Below are 16,660 nucleotides of genomic sequence, written 5' to 3' on the forward strand. Positions count from 1 at the left end.
GGACCATAACTCAAAAAACAAAGTACCATAATTCACTTAAAATGAAATAAATAGTTCTGTAACTACTAAGAAATTTTTTTATATAACTTAAAAACACCCATAAAAGAACTCTTCAGGCCCAAATAATTTCACTGGAGAATTTTACCACATTTTAATAGAGTAATTAACACCAATTCTACACAAAATCTTCCAGAAAATAGAGGAGAAGGGGGAATACTTCTCAATTCATTTTATGGAGCCGGAGTTACCCTGATACCAAAACTAGATCAAGACAGCACCAAACCAAAAAAAAAAATACAATACAAAATTCCAATCTATTATTTTTTATGAATATAGACACTAAAGTTTTTAACAAAATATTGGCAAATAGAACATAGCAATATGTGAAAAGAATTGTGCACCATGACATAGTGGGGCTTAATCCAGGGATGCAAGGCTGGTTTAATCTCTGAAAATCAACCAATATAATTCACAGTATTAATAGGCTAAAGACGAAAAATCACATGTTCGTATCTTGGCAAAATTAAACATCATTTATGATTAAAACCTCTCAGAAAAATAGGAATAGAGAGAAACTTGTTCAACTTGATAACATCAATAAAAAACCTACAGCTAACATTATACTTAATGATAAAAGACAGCGTGCATTCCTGCTAAGACAGAGGACTAGGCAATTATGTCTGCTTTCACTACTTTTATTTAGTGCAGTCCTGCAGGTTCTAGCCAGTGCAATAAGACAAGAAAAATAAATAAAAGACATACAGATTGGAAAGGAAAAAAAATGACTGTCCTTTTTCACAGATAACATGATTTCTATATAGAAAATTCCAACAAATCTGAAGAGAATTCCTGGAACTAATAAATGAGTTTAGCAAGGTCATAAGATATAAGATAAATTCAGAACTCAATTGTGTTTATATATGCTATCAATTAACATGTGGACACTGAAATTTAAAATGTACCATTTATATATACCATTTAAAATACACCATTATATTGCTCAGAAGAATTAAATACAGGTAAATCCAAGCACAACATATATAGGACTTGTATGCTGAAAATTACAAAATATCAATGAAAAAATAAAATTTAAATAAATGGAAAGACCTTGTTCATAGATTGAAAGCATAGTAAAATGTCAATTCTGTACAGATTGTTATATAGGTTTAACACAATTCCTGTCAAAATCCGAGGAAGAGTTTTTTTTTTTTTTTTTTTTTTTTTTTTTTTTTTTTTTAAGATATAGACAAAAGTGTTCTACAGTTTATGTGGAAAGGTAAGAAACTGGGATAGCTAAAATGATTTTGAAAAAGAAGAATAAAGTGGGAGGAATCAAACTACCCTATTTCAGGATTTAATATACAACTGTAGTAATCAAGACTGTGGTATTGGCAGAGAAATAGACATATATCAGTTAAACAGAATAAATAGACCCTTAAAAATATGCCCAACTAATTTTTAACAAAGGTGTAAAAGCAATTCAGTGGAGAAAAGATAGCCTTTTTAACAAATGGTACTGAAGGAACTGGACATTCACAGGCAAAAAATGAATCTTAGCCCAAGTCTCACACCTTTTACAAAAGTTAAAGCGAGTCACAGACTTAAATGTGAAATATAAAAACATATCTCATTTAGGAAAAAATAGAAGAAAATCTTCATAAGTCTAGGGCTAGGTCAGGTTCTTGATGACTCATAAAAGAAAAAGTAATAAATTGAACTTCATCAAAATTTAAAACTTTTTTGCCCTGCACAAGACCCTGTAAGAGAATGAAAATGCAAGCTATGAAATGGGAAAAATATTTGCAAATCACATATCTGACAAAGAACTGCTATCTAGAATGTATAAATAATTTTCAGAACACACCAGTAAACAAAATACATAATTAGAAAATAGGAAAAGTATGAACAGACATTTCACCAAAGAAGATAACCAGATGGCACATAAACACATGAAAACATATTTAACATCATTAGCCATAAGGCAAATGCAAATTTCAAGCATGAGATATTACTGTACTTCTATCAGAATACTTAAAGAATAGGAAAAATGCCACATGCTAGTAAAAAGGAGGAGAAACTACATCACTCATACATTGTTGGTAGGAATGTAAAATGGCATAGCCACTCTGGAAAGCAGCTTGACAGTTTCTTAAACAACTAAACATGCAACTACCATGTAACCCAGCAATTTCACTTCTGGTCAGTCATACAGAGAAGTAAAAACTTATATTCACACAGAAACCTCTACACAAATGTTCATAGTAGCTTTATTAATAATATCTCTAAACTGGAAACAAACCTGGATGTCCTTTCAACATCTATACCATGGAATACTACTCAGCATTAAAAGTTAACAAACTCTTAAAGATTAACAAACGCAGTGAATGAGATTGAGTGAAAATGCCCAATTCCAAAATATTACATGTATGTGACTCATTTATATAACATTCTCAAAATGACAAAATTATAGAAATGCAGTACTGTTTAGTGGTTGCCAAGGCTTAGGGAAGGGGTGGGGGCAGGAGGGAAGAGGGTGTGACTATAAAAGGTCAACATGAGGGATGGTTATGGCTGTGAAGATGTTCTTTATCTTGACTGGGTTAATGTTAGTATCACAGTTGTGATATTATACCATAGTTTTGCAGTTGTTACCATTTGGGGAAACTAGGTAAAGGGTGTAGAGGATCTCACTGTTACTAGTATTCCTTACAAATGTATGGGAATCTACAGTTATCTCAAAATAATAATAGGTGAAATTTTAAAAAAGGTTTAAAAACAAAAGGTCAACTGTTTTGATCAGAAACTTTGATCTAAAAGGAAAGCCAGATACCCCAAATAAGAAAGTTAAGAAGGACTGGGGCAACATGGAGAAGAGAGATAACACTGACCTGGTTGGGAGGAAGATCAGGAAGGTTTCACAGAATTTATCACATTTGGATTGAGCCTTGAAGAATATCAGGCGTCCAGGAGTAGAAGATAGGAAAAAATATGCAGACCAAGCTAAGGATGCACATTTTTCATCGTGCATGGTCAAAAGTTGTGGTACTATGTCTCAAGGTATATATGAGGCAATGAGATAGTTTGGAGCCTCCATCAAGGAGAACCTTGAGTAATGAGGGCTAAGTTTCAAATGCCAGGCTCTGAGTTAGAAATGAAATTAATTGATGATTCTATCAGGGAAGAGCAGTTACTCCAATGCACTTGACACACAGCTTCAAGAGCAGAGAGAGCAATGGCCTATTCCCAAGCCACTCAGGTAGGCCAAGTAGGCATAGTAATTCAACAATCAGGATTCCTTGACAATTAGGTGGCATTCATGCTTTCATGTGTGGTGAGTTGCATGTCAGAGACAAAGAAAACAACAAACGATGAAGTCCTGAATTGAGGAAATGGAAAATGGAACAGGAAAGACCAGATGGATAATGGAGACATTTCAGAGGACTTGGAGACTCCCAGATTAGGTAGAAGTCTGAGCTGATTCCAGATTTCTAGTTCAAGTTACTGGAGAAGGGACCAGGAGGTCCCTTCCTGAGATAGACACATGTGAAGATAAAAAGATGCAAAGGGGAGGGAGATAATGCATTGGGTTGAGACACATTAGGTGTGCGGTGATCCTGGCAGTGTCCAGAAAATAGTTGGTAATTTGGTTCTGCAGTTCAGGAGAAAGAGTCAGACTGAAGACATGGCATCAGAAGTTTGATGAGGCCACTTGAGTGAGAAGAGGTTCAAGGACAGAACACGGGAGAATATTGACTTTCATATTAGGGAAAGTGTTGAAAGTGGAGAGACCAGAGATGAGGAGAACATCTGTAAGATGGAACTCTGAAGTCTAGGATGGAGAGTCCCACAGATGAGGTTATCCATAGTAGAGTCCCAGAGTCACAAAGAGATCCTGCAGGGTCAGACATGGGGAACGGGCATGGAATTTGATGCAGAAGGAACAGTCGTTGCAGGGAAGTAGGTGGCAGAAGTGAAGAGCTGTGTGAACAGTAAGGAATGGTGGCAGGGAGAGAGCAGGCAGCTGTGACTGGCTTTTCATTTTTCAATATAATTCTTAATATTACTATTAAAGTATTCTCCACCCATTAATTTTCTTGCACGTGAAGAATTATTCTCTAGCATCATTTTTATCAACCTGTATGTTTATGAAGAAACTAAAACTAGCAGAACCGTGAAGAATAATTGAGTGGTGAGAAAACCTTTTATAAGAAAGTTGGACATTTGTAATGTCTCAATTCAAATCATCTTATGTATGTTTTGTTTAAATATAGTTTCTGTTATTAAAAACAATATTGGTGGGTAAATGAAAGTTTGCAATTTAGCTTTGGGTTGCTTTTAAACTTCAGAACTAGATTATGAACTCTGTGTGCATGCGTGCACATGGGTGTGAATTTCATAAAAATTACATTTTCCAATTGTTGATGAAGTTCTCTTTTCCATTTCTGATTTTAGTTGAATGCCTGTGAATCTAATAGTAAAAGACTTTTGTTTCACAACCTCTGGGAATACCGTGTAGTTGCAGAATATGAGATTTTAGAGACTGAAACTAACCTGGTGGAAATTCAAATTCATCTTTTTATCTTTTAGATAAAAGCCTTTGAAATCCTTTTAGTGTGAAGTTATCAGCAGGCTTGATTCTCATATTACCTCATTACTAACCCAAGGAGTTTTCGAAATGCATGGAGAACAATGCTCTGTGGCTGAAACTTGGTTTTTATCCTTACTCCAGTCCAGTGATAAGCCAAATGTGGCCCACCTAGTTCTACTTGGGAAATTCTGCCTGTTCACCCCAATATACCTTTGGAGATCACAAGATCACAACACATATAGAAGGTTCTCATAAATTGTGCACTGAAGAAACCTGTTCAACTTTGAGCATTTTCAAAACTTCTTAAACCACAGAACCTTTTTCCACATTAACATTTCATAACTCACCTAGGAGTTTTGTAAGATAAGAAGTGGAATAAATGCTTTTGAGGGGTTGATGCTTCAGCACTGAGGTCTGTACTGCTGGAAGTGAGGGCACTGTTCTCTGTATATTTTTGTTTCATGAATTGGACTGGGTGAAGTAAAAGAAAAAATTCTTACTGCACTGATCTCCCTTCTACCCCCAGAATGGCAAAAAATCAGCTTATTAGGTATTAAGCTTTTGCATGTTTTCCTGAAAAATTATTTTCATCAGTTGTTGTATCTACTTTCATTCAATGGAATACGCTGTCCATTAATAAATGTATAAGATATTTTGTTAAAGATAGAAAAGTATGAACAAAGAAGTAGTCATATCAAGTTCACCAATTGTTATTTTAAGGCTTACTTAAAACAGGATAATTCACTACTTGGAGGAAAAGGCTGATTTCCAAAACTGCAGCTATGTAGTGATTTACTTATTCCATAAGCCTATGATCTTATCTGTTCGGATTTACATTTGGAGCAGTAAAACCTCTGGCAGCTGCTCTTAGCTGTCTGCATGAAGAGGAGACAAGAGATAAGAACATTCCTGATTTTATTGCTCTCTAGAACATTTGAAGTTGGGGTGGGGGTGGGAAAGATGAACCTATTGTGACCATAAAGCGTCCATCGAGTCTGATACCAAAGAAGTAAACCAGTCCTCTTAGAAGATGTGGTAAATCTCCCAAGCCACCGGCCTCCATTTTTCAAAACCTGTCAAAGGCTTAAAAAAGAGGAGAGCTGCTGCCTCATCTTCATCGGAAAAGCTATCGCTCCAATGTTAACATAGTTTAGGGCTTTGGGAGAATTATTGCCAGGTAGAAAACTTTCAACTATTCTTATTGTGAGCTCCCCAGATGACCTTACCGTACTCCCAAAGAGCTCCGTAGGACCCTTAGCAACCTTGGAGCAAGTCTCAGCCCAATCCAACTAACAATTCCAGCTAGGATGCAGTGTGGGACAGCATTTAGGGGAGGGTGTTGACACACGCTCTGCCCAGGCACACCCACCAATAGCATCACCACTGGGAATGTGGCAGCTCTTAGTACGATTTAATTGGAAACCATTTGGGATTCCTGTCAGGTGAGGGTCTCTAGGAAGACTTAAAACCCCTGAGTTTTGATGACTTCCAGGATGTGCTGATGGGTCTGTATTAGCTCATTCTCAGGACCTAAAATTTTCTTACGCTTTCTTCTTTGGACATTAGTTCTTCAGTTAAAAGCTGCCAAAATCATGACAGAATCTGGTAGGGGGGAAATTTTTATTGCCTAATAAATAATCTCATAGGAGGTCATAATTCCATATTAGCCACTAAATATCTGAAATGTATAAAGCATGCAAAGTTGGGTCCAAGATGTGGATGAAAAACAGTTCGGTGACATTTCTTAAGACTTATTCATTTTCTTTTTTAATGTGAAAGGAGAGTAAGAACATTCTCCTAAATCCCATACTTAGAAAGCTGAACATTGCCTGGAGGTCTCAAAGAATTACATTGACAAAGCCATTTTTCTTTAGTTTTTAAATTACACATAAAAAGTTCCCCCAAAGAATTTTGGAAGAAATCACAAGCTTTCAGATTCATTAGACATAGAAGGACCTCTGGAAACTCCCATCATGATCTTCATCTGTCGTCCTAGGAAGACACTGAAATCATGCTAGGGAGAAACGAAGCTCCTCAGTTTTGGAAAAAGGTTCATTATTGTTTCGGTCTTCCTCTGTAATGCACCCTGGACCCCGCTGTGCTCAATAGCACAAAGTTTTAAATTGTTCCGCTCTTGTGAATGGCTGCTTCCCCCAACACACACACACACACACACACACACACACACACACACACACACACACACACACCAGCCACTGCTGTAGTGTTTTATCTCCTTGAGGACCGCTGTTACCTGCCTAACTCATTTTAACCATGAGTTCTTTGAACCTTATTGTCCTTTCATCTTCCTTAAAATTGCTATGACTTATACCTCTTAAGTCATCCCCCACAAACCACTCATCCCCTAAAAATAAAAATCAGTCCAGTGGCAAAATTTGTTGAAAGGCAAGGAGAAACCATTGTGTCTTGGTTTATGGGAATAATGCTGGGCAGAGAAATCAATATTCTTTGAAGACTGTCCTCCTACCATGGCACAGTGGAGCTCTCCAAGGAGGTCTTTGGGGGTGGACATAAACTCAAAGCAGTGCACATCTTATGTGCTATTAGGTCTTTTCTGAAATGATAATGCTGACACTTCTGTTATTTTCCTTTTAGGCAAGTTGGGCCGACATTTCCCATCTCAAATAAAATATATTTTCTCTGTTGACAGAGACCAGATACTGCTACACTCAGCACACAATGGAAGTCACAGGAAACAGTATCTCAGTCACCAAACGCTGCGTCCCGCTGGAAGAGTGCTTATCCACTGGCTGCAGAGACTCCGAGCATGAAGGCCACAAGGTCTGGGCAACAGAGCAAGTGACCAGTACTACATAGCCAGCTGCTTCTCTTCAGACATCTGCCAGTAATCATGAGCAGATTCTTATTCCCCCATGAAGGCTGCCTTTTGACTGTCTTTATGCTCTATGAAAAGACTCTTCCTTTCGTGTTTGCTCTAAAAGAATACACATATATACCAGAGCATAGGACAACTGATATAAATTGTGTAAACACACATCAAGAGGGTATTCAGTGTTATTGTAAACCCTTTCTTCACTCAGAGGAAAGTAATAAAGCTACTAGAAAAAAGAGGAGCGAGGGACCAGTTATGCCCGTCACGGTGAAGCTTTGCAGATATACCCCATTCATTCATCACAAGGGGACTGAGGCAATTCAGCTTTGATAACTTTCTGTAAAGTAGGGCTCATGTTGTGACTGGGATGTCAGTTTGGCAAGGGTCCATTGGCTCTTGAGTCATTAGATAGGTGACAAGAGACCCATCTTGTGTGTTTGCTTAAGCTTTTTCACCTGGTACCTGTAGAAGCCTGTATACGGAAACACCTGGTGCCTACGTACAGAAGCGCTCAGTGTAAAATGAGCTTGGGAGGTAGCCTTGAAGGGCCATATAAAGATCACAGAAAGGCAGCCTCGCCTTCCTGCTGTCTGTACATGTGACCTTAACATATCAGGCCTTGGCCTTTATTTAGCAGCCGAACACTTCTCCTGCAGGTGGCCTTCCTGCTGGTTTGGGCAATGTCCACTCTGAATACCTGGGAACAGCACTGTCAGTAAGGGCTTCTTTTTCTTAAGGCAGACACCTAATTTTCAAGCAACCTCTTGAATACACTAATAATTAAAATTTTAAATATAATCTGCCTACTCTGTTCCTGGTTCAAACTGAGTAAAACCAAAGGCTTTCCCTGACCTCTCCAGCAAATTGGACTTGATTCTGAGGAGTTACTGTGGCCTCTTTACTAAGGAGAAAGTTAAGGATTAGAGAAGTTGGGTCATATGCTCAGTCACACAACTGGTAAGTAACAGGCACAGAATTCCAACTCACCTCTGGTTTGGAGTCTATCTCTGCAACATTATACTGTCTTCCTGGCACGTGTCAACTGTGACTAAAGACTCAAATCCCTGCAGGATAATGACTGTATAGAATATTATTAATAACCATCCCATGACTAGGAATCACCTGGGAATCTTGTTAAAATGTAGTTCTAATTCTCCGTCTGGGGCAAGGTTGGAGATTGTGCACTTGTAACAAACTCCCAGCTGATGTTGGAGCCGCTGGTCTATACTTTGTGTAGCCCCAAGACAATGTTTGCACTAACTCTGTGGGTTTCTTTCTTTCTTATGATCTACAAGTAAGGTGGTGTAAAGCAGGAATAGCTGCATGAATGAAAACCCTTCAAACATTAACTCACCCAATGAGAATGGAGACACTTATGCAAACAGTTCTATGAAAGTCAGTACACAAGTTGAAATTACCTGGGTTGTTGCCACTTGACTCTCACTTGAAAACTTAGCAAATGAAGGCTTACCCTCTCTTCCTCAAGTAGTCAGAAAGAGCCTCATGGAAAAAGGACGAGTTTCGTTATTCCCTTTTTAAGGGCGAAATAACTGAGGCCCAGGAAGGCTACACACCTTTCTAAGAATCGTATCAGTAGAGGGGTGTCAGAAACAAAACCTAGATCTCTTGAAGTTTAGCCTGGGGAGTTTTCCTGTTGACCAGATTGCTTGTAGATGAAATATTATCCCCAGCCTTCCTGAACATAGAGTTGGCATCTCCTTCATAGATCAGGTAATTTTTACTTGCATCTTGCCATGTGGGTGACAGTTCCTTCAAAAACCCTGCCTCCTTCCAATACATGCTGGCTTTTCATTATCTTTTTTTCTTCCTTTCTTTCAGGTCTGCACTTCTTGTTGTGAAGGAAATATCTGTAACTTGCCGCTGCCCCGAAATGAAACTGATGCCACATTTGCCACGACGTCACCTATAAATCAGACAAACGGGCACCCACGCTGTATGTCAGTGATAGTGTCCTGCTTGTGGTTGTGGTTAGGGCTCATGTTATAGCAGCTCCGTGGCTCCATGTGTTAATAGCGATCCATGGGGATCTCGATGGTTCACAGTCCTGCATGAGTCATTGGCCTGACAGTAATTACACACATGTGACACAACACTCTTGGAGGTCATCACAGCCAAGCATTGCCACTTACCATGAGGAATAAATGTTGCTTCATTGTAGCCATTTTGAGTCTAACCAGGACCCATCAAAGCCTTCTCTCAGTACTGCCCAAGTTCCATACCATAAACCTTTGTTTTCATTCCAAGAAGTAGTTCTGCATTTATCGAGATCTGGTGTTCTTAATTTGGAAGAATACGTGCATGAAATGCAGTAGGTCCTGAGACTCTAAGATATTAGGAGTATGTTATAGGGGCATGTATAGATGTGGGCTTTTCAGGAGAAAAGTAAAGAACCATTGGTTTAAATATAATCATGAATTCATTTGTAGCTTTAGAATTTTAAAACATTGACTCCAAAACGAATGGACTGTTTCCTTGGAAATTCTGACTGAGTCCCTGGAATAGTAGTAATTCCAACAATTCCAGCCATTTGTTCAATTAATTTTCTTAACATTCTTCTCCCAGTGCTGGGAATTACATTCCCTCTGTTTCGTGCAGAAGACAAAAAGGCAATCATAAAAGTTCGCTACATTTGTGGGGGTGCCTGGAGGAGGATTTTCCCCAACTTAATGGAGCCAATGTCCATAAAGTGGCTGTGTTATAATATATTCTTCATATAATATACTTCATGTAATTGGTGAGATCGGCCTTCTCCTTGACTTGGCACCTAATTCTGCTTCATGAGATCCTAGAGTCCACCTGAGTCAATTGTGTCCAGAGCCCCAAACCAGGATGGAGTTGTTTTCCCCAGATATGGGGCTCTATTCAGCCATAGGTAATCTAGACAGAGGATTTCAGAATGAAAGGAAAATGTGTGGAGATTAGTCCTAGTTCATTCTGAGGGCCAACTAAGTGGCCCAGCCAGCTTCTTACTCCATCAGCAGTTCGTACTGCCTAAGAGCTCCCACTTCCAAATCCCCAGTGAGTTTATGGAGAAGAATCTACATTAAATTGTCTTTAGAATGATAGGGAAGCAAGGCATAAAATGCGATGATGCGGAGAAAGTAGACCAGTGGGGTGATTGCAAGACTAACAAGGAGACTCAATGGGAAATTTTTATTTCTTTTAGATATTGTTTTTGAAGTAGATGGTAAAGTTTTTGTCATCCTTCCTGTATTTTTTTGTACCCCAAGTTATGATTTTTCTTCTTCCTTGTAAATAATTTAAACAGTATTTATTTTTGTAAGGCATAACTAGAAACTAAAATATATTCTAAACAATTCATTATTCTGAACAAAGTGATCAAATTAGAATACGTATTTTTCAACAGTGGTAGAGCTTTTAATATATGTTTATTGAAAGTTATCTATAATACTTGCACCGGTGTTGAAAAAGTTAACATGTGAGCAAGAGCAATATGTCTCAAGGATTTTTCTCATGGTTTCCTCAGTGATGGTGTCCAGGAATCATTCAGGTGGTGACCATCACTGGTCTAAGTTTCTGTGCAGGGTTTTGGGATGTGTTTGTGTGAAACTTGGTAGAACCATGGCTAATAAAGAGGACAGTGTTGTCAGGGTCCATCTGCCCTCCATAGAAAAATGTCTCTGGCTCATAAAATGAGACTCCCTCAGGGACTAAATATGAACTGACAGCAGTAACTCTGATACAGAATAATCTAAATTGCATCAAATGGCCTTAATTCAGAGTTTGTTAGGCTTATCAATATGTTACTTTTAATTGGGGTAGGAAAGTAGAGGGAGAGAAAGCAAGACATTTATTAAGCACCTCATATGTGCCAGGCACTATGCTAAGCACTTTACATAAGTTAGGATTAATCCCTGCAAGAATCCTATAAAGAATGTTACTAGTATTTCCACTTTCCAAATGGAGGTACCAAAACTCAAACACAATGTTGTGAAGCCGTTTCCTTCAGATTTAGGTTATGTGGGATGAGGTGGGATTGAAGAGGAAAGGTGGAATTATCCCCGTAGGAATACTTTCAGGCCTGACTTCGTGGGAGTTCATCTATCTTATCATGTGGAGTTTATCTCGCCCTGCTGTTGCAGGATGCCATTTGCATGTGTCCCCAGATGATGTTTTTTCTTTGGGGAGTAGGGGTTTGGCTTCCTCATTCATCCCTCTTGCTAAAAGAGGAGATAGTTGATGTTGCATCTAAAGATGCTATAAGACAATGAGAATTTGATGTTGTACATACCTACAAGTACCATTTTTGTGCATGATTACACTCCACTGACATCTTCCAAGTACTGCATGTGATTGAGTAAGAAACAAGAAAGTGAGCACACCAAAGCCTCCCTGGCTGATGTACAGGGATCAGCTCCACAGTGGTGCAGATTCAACTGCCACCCAGGGAGTGCTTGCAGACTCTGCATAGATGTTGCTGCATGCATCCCGTGTGCCTATCAGAATGGCTTGTGTTTAATTCTCTTGAAAGAAAGTGATTTGCTCACTATCTCCAGCCTCAAGGAGCCAAGGGAGGTCGTTCATATGGAAGGTCCAGGACTGGTCAGCCATCTGACTTTTCTAACACATTAAATTCTCCATTAAATCTCACCATTGGTAATGGCTTAAGTGTAAAGAGCCATGATGTGTATATTAAGCTATGTGCCACATATTTATTTTTAGACCCTCCACAGCATTCATGTCAGTATGGGATTAATGCCTAAACTTTGTAAATATTGTACATTTTGTAAATCAATGAATAAAGGTTTTGAGTGTATCTTACCAGGCTCCTCCCTGCAAATGCACCTGTCAATCAATGATTAATGCACCCAGGTTATGTACAAGGCACTGGGCTTATTAGCACCACAGGGAACTTGCTTCCGGAGGCTCGCTTTCTAGTTGTATAGACAAGAATACACGCATGAGAAGATACAACACAATTCACCAATGCCAAATGATTCATACAGTCTGTTTACTGCAGAAAATAAAAGAAGGAAAGACGACCAGACTTTTCAATAAGGTCTACAGCTTCCCAAGAGCATGTCTTTGTTAAATCAGGAAATATAAAAATTATGTGTGTGTATGTGTAAATATACCACCCTATTAACTATTTTTAAATCTTACTCTATTTTGGGGGTTGTGTTAATGATGATACACCAGAAAAGATTTCCTCTTGATGGTTTCTCCTGCAATAGGAAACAAATATTGGAATAGTGTACATGTCATTTTTATCTATATAATGAATTTATTATATTTTTCTTAGTAAAGTGATAGACATCAAAAGCAAGCTTGAAAAATGTCAGCTTGTTTGTGATTCCTGATTATTCTCCTCCTCCTTGTTTTTGTTTTGTTTTGTTTTGTTTGAGACAGCAGGGTCTTGCTCTGTTGCCCAGGCTGGGATGCAGTGTCACCATCATGGCTCACTGCAGCCTCAAACTCCTGGGCTCAAGTGATATCCTCCTGCCTCAGCCTTCCGAGTAGCTTGGACTACAGTATAGGCATGTGCCACCACACCTGGCTAGGTTTTAATGACATTTCTTGCAGAGACAGAATCCAACTATGTTGCCCAGCCTGGCCTCAAACTCTGAGGCTCAAGCAATCCTCCCACCTCAGCCTCCCAAAGTTCTGGGATTATACATGTGGCCACTGTGCCCAACTTCTGGTTGTTCTTTAATTACTTATGTTTTGAAATTTCCAGGGAAATCTTTTCCACAAATTAATATGTTTTCTCTTGGTCTGAATCAGTGACACAGTTGGTCACTGATGCTCCTTAAAAGTGTGGTACTTACGTGAAGATAGCTCTTATTGCTGATCTCCGTGAATAGTTACGTCTTTTTAATGTCAATGGTACTACAGGTGGACTGTGCTTTTAGAAAATTTGATTTTGAAGATACAGACTTACATGTTTACTTAATGTGAGTTTTTTGTTTGTTTGAGACAGAGTCTCGCTCTTGTCACCAGGCTAGAGTGCAATGGCGCAATCTCACACTTACTGGGACTCCTGCCTCAGCCTCCCGAGTAGCTGGGATGACAGGTGTCCACCACCACACCCAGCTAATTTTTGTGTTTTTAGTGGAGACAGGGTTTCACCATGTTGGCCAGGATGGTCTCGATCTCCTGACCTCATGATCCACCCGCCTCAGCCTCCCAAAGGAGTTTTAAAGAAATTCTTCACTTTATAAATGTATTTCATATCCCTTTCCTAACACATTTATTTTATTTACAAACAAGATTTAGGGCATGCCAGCTCTGTAAAAGTTAGAAGTCCTGCCTTGGCTGTGTTACAGTATCTTTTACCTGAAATACTTACAGAGTGCTTACAAATGTTTTTATAACTTTAACTTACCTACTAGGAGTGAAGTACATGAAAACACTGAGAATCTGTTATAAATTCTCGTCATAACCGGGGGCACTTGAACTAAAGATTCAGATATTTTTCTAAGATTGCACCTGAACTTGGGGCAGGAGTAAGGCATGGACATGAAGCATCATGACTACCTTGGGGCACTCTTCACTGGAGTCTACTAAAAACGGGCCTATAATTTAAAAAAAATAAAATAAACATTTCTGACATAATTTGGTGTTACAAAACCAATGCAGATTTCCAAAATGTCTTTCAAATGAAGCCGTCACTTTTAGCAGTTACTCTCTCTAGCTATTTTAAAAAATTATGGCCTGTCTCATTAGCAATTACTATTGTTTTGCTGTTTATTGTCTTTGACAAATTTTAACTCCATTGTAGTTGCTGGAATTGGATTGGGGGACCTCTACATAACTGTATTTTAAACTGGATAAAGACCTAAAATCTAGAGCCTAAGAAATTTATCTGGGGTCCTCTTTTCTATTACCCCAAAAGAATAATTTTTGTATATGACTATTTGCAAAGCACTTTTATATACCTTGCTTCAGTTGATCAGCATGACCCCGTTTATAGCTTTCATAGTTAAAGCTTTGGAGTGATTTTGGGAGGCCCCACTGGTGGTTTATACTACAAGGATTTTGATCCCTGCTCCAGGACTCTGTTCCACACACACACACACAGACACACACACGTCACCAGGGTGACATGCATAATGGCCTCATCCTTCTCTGGCACTTTTACTAGAAAGCCATTTCTCAGGTCACAAAGAGTAAGTAGAACCTTAGAAAACATCTGTTTTCTGGATAGTCTACCCCCTTAGATTTATACAGGAGAGAAAAGAACCCTAGAGAACCCAGATCATTTGTCTCTGAGAATGACACATTGCTTGTGTTAAAAGATAAAGCTCATCAAAATGTCCCTTCTTTGATGCTCAGAGTAATTAAGACATGGGTGATAGAAAACAATTTAGAGGCCTCCTCTCCCTTTACTGTGGGATTGGCAGTCTCATGAGGACCATCATGGTAGTGAAGGGCAGAGAATAAAAGGGTGAGGTTTTGCAGGACAGCAAGCTAGCCTAATGGAAACACTTTTTCATTCTAATTTGAGAAGAAAAACATTCTGGGAAAATAATCATTTTCAGAATCATGGCCTAAAAAGGTAGAATGATGTGTCTGAATTAGACCTTATCAGTTATTCAGAAGTGGTTTTCTCAGGGTTTATGGCATGTCCCATGTCAGAAACTGGCCTCCCAAAACCGTGTGTTGTCTCTATGCTCAGAATTCAGGCCTCCATTGATGTCGGTGACAGTGCGACAAAGTGTATTGTCAAAGTGCGAAAAAGTGTATCTGAAAAGCAACTGTTGGATTTAGGCAAAATGAACAAAATGCCACCAGGATGTAGCCATGATGCAAAGAGAAGGGCTAAAAATAAGCCATGTTCTCAATAAATCCATTCATCTTTGAGAAGAATTCAAAATAGACTTAGTGTCTTGCTGCTCTTCCATCTCCAGAGAAGCGTGACTGGGTCCCCTGGAGTTTGCACCCAGAGTCTGAACACATGCCGTCCGCCCCCCACTGGTGTGCCCCTGGCGATGGCTGGTGGTCCAGCTTCACAGCTACCTGCCGGCTAAGCTTTCCCCTGACCCTAGTTTCTCCCAATTATGAAAAAGGTCTGTGAACAGCGAGCAACCCACATCACACAGTGGCATGTGAAGACCAGTTGTTTGGGGAGAGGGATCATGCTTGAGAAGCTTGGCACTGAGGTGCTTTGGGTGGAAAGGGGCTGAGTAGATGTCAGTGGTGGGAGAGAACACTTCTGGACTCACTCATGACTCAGCCTGGCTCAGTCCTGGCACATGTCGGCACTGGGTTTGTCCCTGCCTTTAAAGGCTTTAAACACTCAAAGGGTTGGGCCCATCCTTGACTTTAATATGTTTAATTACTTAATAACCTTGTGTTAATACCTAAATACCAAGTGTGCTGTGTAGAGACACATCTTCCTTAATGTGAGACAGCCTGAGACCAGGTGAGATGTACCATCAGACCTCCCATGAATGCCTATTCTTTAAAGTCAGATCATCTTGAAAAAACTGAAAGGTCAGCCGGGCATGGTGGCTCACGCCTATAATACCAGCACTTTGGGAGACTGAGGAGGGCAGATCACCTGAGGTCAGGAGTTCAAGACCCAGCCTGGCCAACATGGCAAAATACTGTCTCTACTAGAAAAACAAACAAACAAAAAAATTAGCCAGGCATGGTGGGACACACCTGTAATCCCAGCTACTTGGGAGGCTGAGGCAGGAGAATCACTTGAACCTGGGAGGCAGAGGTTGCAGTGAGCCAAGATTGTGCCACTGCACTCCAGCCTAGGCAACAGAGCAAGACTCTGTCTTAAAAAAAAGAAAGAAAGAAAAAAGAAAAAAAAAAAAAAAACCCTGAAAGGCCTATTTGGAGTATTTAGGAAGAAAAACATAGTGGATGTTTCAGCCAGGCTAGATCTGAGGATCTTAAAAACAATCAGAGTATAGGTCTGGCTTCGGATTAGAGGTGAGAGAAGATTCCCTGGGGAAAATAATATTTAATCCAATACTTGGAAAATGAGAAAGTGTCAGACTAGTGAAAAGAGTCTCCTTCTCAGACAGGCATCAAAAGGTCACGGATGTGGAATTTTAGGAAAGCTGTGAGGTCAGTCTTGAGAGAAATCGGTAATTAGCTGTAGGCAAATATAACTTGCCAATAGACTCGTCCGTGATTAATTTTTATAGATTGGTCTTCACTAAGGCTGCTTCTTCACTAAGGCTGCTTCTGTGATTATTATTGTTCATCTTTGATGGTTG

At 39.4% G+C, this 16,660-nt stretch overlaps 1 protein-coding gene across 1 annotated transcript in view; it reads left to right on the forward strand.

Annotated features, from left to right (window-relative positions):
• The window catches only part of LYPD6 (LY6/PLAUR domain containing 6), a 142,173-nt gene extending 129,709 nt beyond the window's left edge, over positions 1-12,464 (forward strand). The window contains exons 4-5 of the mRNA XM_007964949.3: positions 7,260-7,390; positions 9,282-12,464. Of these exons, the coding sequence (XP_007963140.1) occupies positions 7,260-7,390; positions 9,282-9,449 (299 nt within the window). The 3' untranslated portion in view covers positions 9,450-12,464. The remainder of the gene's footprint in view (positions 1-7,259; positions 7,391-9,281) is intronic.
• Positions 12,465-16,660: the final 4,196 nt, after the last annotated feature.

The sequence above is a fragment of the Chlorocebus sabaeus genome, chromosome 10, assembly GCF_047675955.1.
Source record: "Chlorocebus sabaeus isolate Y175 chromosome 10, mChlSab1.0.hap1, whole genome shotgun sequence".
Taxonomy (NCBI): Eukaryota; Metazoa; Chordata; class Mammalia; order Primates; family Cercopithecidae; genus Chlorocebus; species Chlorocebus sabaeus.